This window comes from Bison bison, unplaced genomic scaffold (assembly GCF_000754665.1).
Source record: "Bison bison bison isolate TAMUID 2011002044 unplaced genomic scaffold, Bison_UMD1.0 scf7180017856933, whole genome shotgun sequence".
In the NCBI taxonomy this organism is placed as follows: Eukaryota; Metazoa; Chordata; class Mammalia; order Artiodactyla; family Bovidae; genus Bison; species Bison bison.
The window spans coordinates 34,299-38,140 of record NW_011487506.1 but is presented as its reverse complement, the minus strand read 5'-3'; the positions used below and the strand labels follow the sequence as shown (position 1 = coordinate 38,140).

General features: G+C 53.4%; 1 protein-coding gene across 1 annotated transcript in view; it reads left to right on the top strand.

Moving 5' to 3' along the window:
- The window catches only part of LOC105003113 (D-dopachrome decarboxylase-like), a 2,801-nt gene extending 680 nt beyond the window's left edge, over window positions 1-2,121 (top strand). Inside the window, exons 3-4 of the mRNA XM_010860081.1 lie at window positions 1-131; window positions 1,896-2,121. Of these exons, the coding sequence (XP_010858383.1) occupies window positions 1-131; window positions 1,896-1,968 (204 nt within the window). The 3' untranslated portion in view covers window positions 1,969-2,121. The remainder of the gene's footprint in view (window positions 132-1,895) is intronic.
- The last annotated feature ends 1,721 nt before the right edge of the window (window positions 2,122-3,842 follow it).

Below are 3,842 nucleotides of genomic sequence, written 5' to 3'. Positions count from 1 at the left end.
GGCTCAGCGGAGCCCAGCGCCCAGCTGCTCGTCTCCTCCATCGGTGTGGTGGGGACGGCCGAGGAGAACCGCGGCCACAGCGCGCGCTTCTTCGAGTTCCTCACCAAGGAGCTGGACCTCGCCGAGGACCGGTGCGTAGAGGGGCAGGGAGAGGACCCTCTTGGGACTGCTGTCCACTGGGGGCCGGGATCCCACCTCAGGCCCCTCCTAAGCTTGGGGGAAAAATTAATTCCTCACCCTGGACAAGAAGGATCTGGTGCCGCTAGGCCCCTTGACCCCATGGGCCGGTGGACGGCCCACCTTGAGAGTGGTGGTGGAATTGAATGAATTCCTGGCTCTGCAGTGGTTCCTGTGACACCCGGGCAAGATATGGCCTCTTGGACCTCAGTGTTTCCATCTGTGAAATGGGAAGGCTCCCCTTTAACGACTCCTGGGGGCACTGCATGGGATGGCACTGTACTGTACCTGCCTTGGCACCTGGCAGGGCAGGATGTTGCTACCCCGACAGAACCAAAGCCACTTATCATCTGCCCTCAGGTTTCTCCATATGTTAGGGAAAGAGGAATAATCTTGTAGAACTTGTCTAAGCTGGACAGGAGGAATTCGGGGTATGTCCTGAGGCTGTGAGCTTTGGGTCCCATGCAGCTGGGGGAGTCCATACAAACCTGGAAGTAAACCGTGTCTGGTTTGTAACCTTCGCTTCTGTGAATAGAGAGGGTGGATTAAATGGTTCCCAGGCAGCCCTCTGCGATTGTTGCTCAGTCACTCAGTTGCATCCAGCTCTTTGCGGCTCCATGGACTGCAGCACACCAGGTTTCCTGGTCCTTCACCGTCTCCTGGAGCTGGCTCAAACTCATGTCCATTGAGTTGGTGATGCCATCCAGTCATCTAGTCCTCTGTCATCCCCTTCTGCCTTCAATCTTTCCCAGCATTAGGGTCTTTTCTATTGAGTCAGCTTCTAATAAGAAGGCCCCACGGCTCCCAAACCTGGGATTCTATGGCAAGGTCATGGTTTCTTCTTGGGTGAAAAATATTCCCGAGCTGAGTCTATGCCTATGAGGAACTGACTGCATAAGAATCTTGAAAGAACCTTTCAGAATGGAGCCTTTGTTGGCCCAGAAAGAGTGGGTGAAGAATGGTCACTTCTGGGGCTGCTTAGACCTGGTCCTTAATCTGGGAAGCCATAAGAATTCTAACAATGATATGTAACCTGTGATCTACCGCATACCAGAGATGTGATAGGTAATCCACACGCAGGACCCCATTTGATCCTCAGAAGCTTTGTGCCGCTGTCTATACCTTCCCTGTGAGCATGCCATCCCATGATGGGGACATCTCCTCCCACACTGGAGATAGCTCCATTATGCCCATTTACAGACGGGACGACTGAGGTTGTCACATATACCTCCTTGGCCCTAGGCTATCCCAAGTATCCTGTTTCTGTGCAAGAAACTTCCTGTCGCTTCTGGGAGAGGAGCTCATTCACTCACTCCACAGATATGTGGGGATGAGGGGAGGGAGGAGGTTATGCCTGGACTCCTTGAGCCAGGCTTTGCAAAAACGGGCTGGGATACTGCACATGTATGTTCCTGGGAGCCTGCAGTTTGGAAGAGAGAAGGCTCCCCTGTGAACCCACATACAGTGACCGCAGAGGCTGCCTGTCTGTCCTGGGTGGGTGATGATGGTGTACACTCACCATTCCACCCCTGACACGCCCACTGCCCTGTCCGGGCTTCGGGGAGAGTGTTCATGGGGTGAGACAGGCTTGCAAAATGCCTGGTGGGGCTAAGGCAGGCTCCTTGGAGCCCACAGTGGGTATGTCTGGCTGGGGGGGGTATTGGAATGTAAGGCGTTAGCCAAGGAGCTGATGACATCTTTTTCTCCATCTCCTGAAGGATAATGATCCGCTTTTTCCCCTTGGAGCGCTGGCAGATTGGCAAGAAGGGGACAGTCATGACCTTTTTATGATTGGCACGTAGGGCATCCAGGGCCTCTGAGCTGACAGCCCTTCCAGAGAGGCCTCCTGGCAGTGAGGGCCTGGTGGACACCAGCTTCTGGCACCTCCGTGTGGTTCTCCTCCCCATCCTCACAACAAATAAATGAAGAGAGCTTTGTCTCAAACCTGACTTCTCTACTTCCCTTTACCACCACTCCCCCCACACCCCCTGGCATTCTGGGTCGCTCTGGACAGCAGGTTGGTTTATGAGGTGGCGGCCTTAAGGGAACCTGGGAGGCGGGATGTTCCTGTCCTCAGGCGCTGTGTCTCATGTCTTACATTTGGCTGCTGGAATCTGAGGGTGGAGGGCTTCTTGGGGGCGCTCCTCTTCATGCCCCTGTTCAGGCTGGTGGGGAGCAGCAGGCAACTGGTCCAGCCTGGGCCTTTCTGCAGACTCTGCTGACCCGACATTCCTGTCCTCGGCCTGGGCTTCAGGGCCCTTCCCTGGGCATTGCCAGACTCCCATCATCTCCTGTGAGTCTTGCTGAGAATTCTCTGTAGCTGTGTGCCTTGTAAGATCCACATGCCAAATGGCAAACCCAGAAATGCAGCCTCTGCTTCTGGAAACGGAATGAATAGAATCTTGTTACTGCCCCCGCCCCTGCCCCCAATCTAAAGCCTATATCATGCTTTTTTGCATTTCAGAGGATGCGGGGATGGGGCAGGGGTCGGGGGGAAGGTGTGGCATGGAAGTCTCCTTTTCAGCTTTCTTCCAGATGCAGAGTTTACATCTCTGGGCATTACCTTCCCTGCCCCGTTAAAGCTTAGATCATTCTTGTGCACCAATGAAATACCAAACTGGTTTGCAGCCTGCCTGGTTAATAAGTTTCCTAAGGAATGTGCCTGAGCCTACCGTGTTTACCTGACCACCGCTGTCATTCAGTGGCTCAGTTGTGTCCCAACTCTTTGCGACTGCAGCATGCCAGGCTTTTCTGTCCTTCACCATCTCCTGGAGCTTGCTCACACTCACGTCCACTGAGTCAGTGATGCCATCCAACCATCTGGTCCCCTGTCGTCATCTTTTCTTCCTGCCTTCAATCTTTCCCAGTATCAGGGTCTTTTCTAATGAGTCAGCTCTTCTCATCAGGTGGCCAAAGTACTGGAGCTTCAGTTTCAGCAGCAGTCCTTCCCAGTGAATATTCAGGGTTGACTTCCTTTGGGATTGACTGGTTTGATCTCCTTGTGGTCCAAGGGACTCTCAAGAGTCTTCTCCAGCCCTCAGCCTTCTTTATGGTCTAACTCTCACATCCATACATGACTACTAGAAAAACCATAGCTTTGACCACCACTGAGAACTTGTTAAAAGCTACAGCTTGGAGGTCCTACCCCTGGCTCCATGTCCCAGCTGTCTCTGCACTCATTCCTTCCGCCGGCATGGATGTCCTGCTTCCCAAAGGGGCTCAGGGAATGTTTGTGGGTTGGATGTAAATGAGTGGTTGAAGCGCTCAAGGAGGGATTCATGCCTAACCTATCCAGGACCACAAGGTAACAGCATCCAATCTGGTCTCCCCGTCATCAGTCTCATCCCCATCAGTGAGTGAGGGTATCTGTTTGCAGTGAGGACTGGCCCCTCCCCGAATGCAGGCATCATGGCCCCCATTCTGCCCCTTGATAACACCGCAGTGCATGAGACTCCTGCATGGCCTGCACTGTTTCTCAGCTCAAACCTTTGCCACACAGCTCCCTGCTGCTTGGACCACCCTCCCCATCTTTTTTCAACTTCAGAACATCTTTCGTGATAAAACTCAGGGGTGAGAGCTGCATCCAAGGTTGCAAATTACCTCTGAAACTTTGAAACCAACTGTTTATGGTCTGTTTAAACCCTCCCACCACCACCCCCACCTCC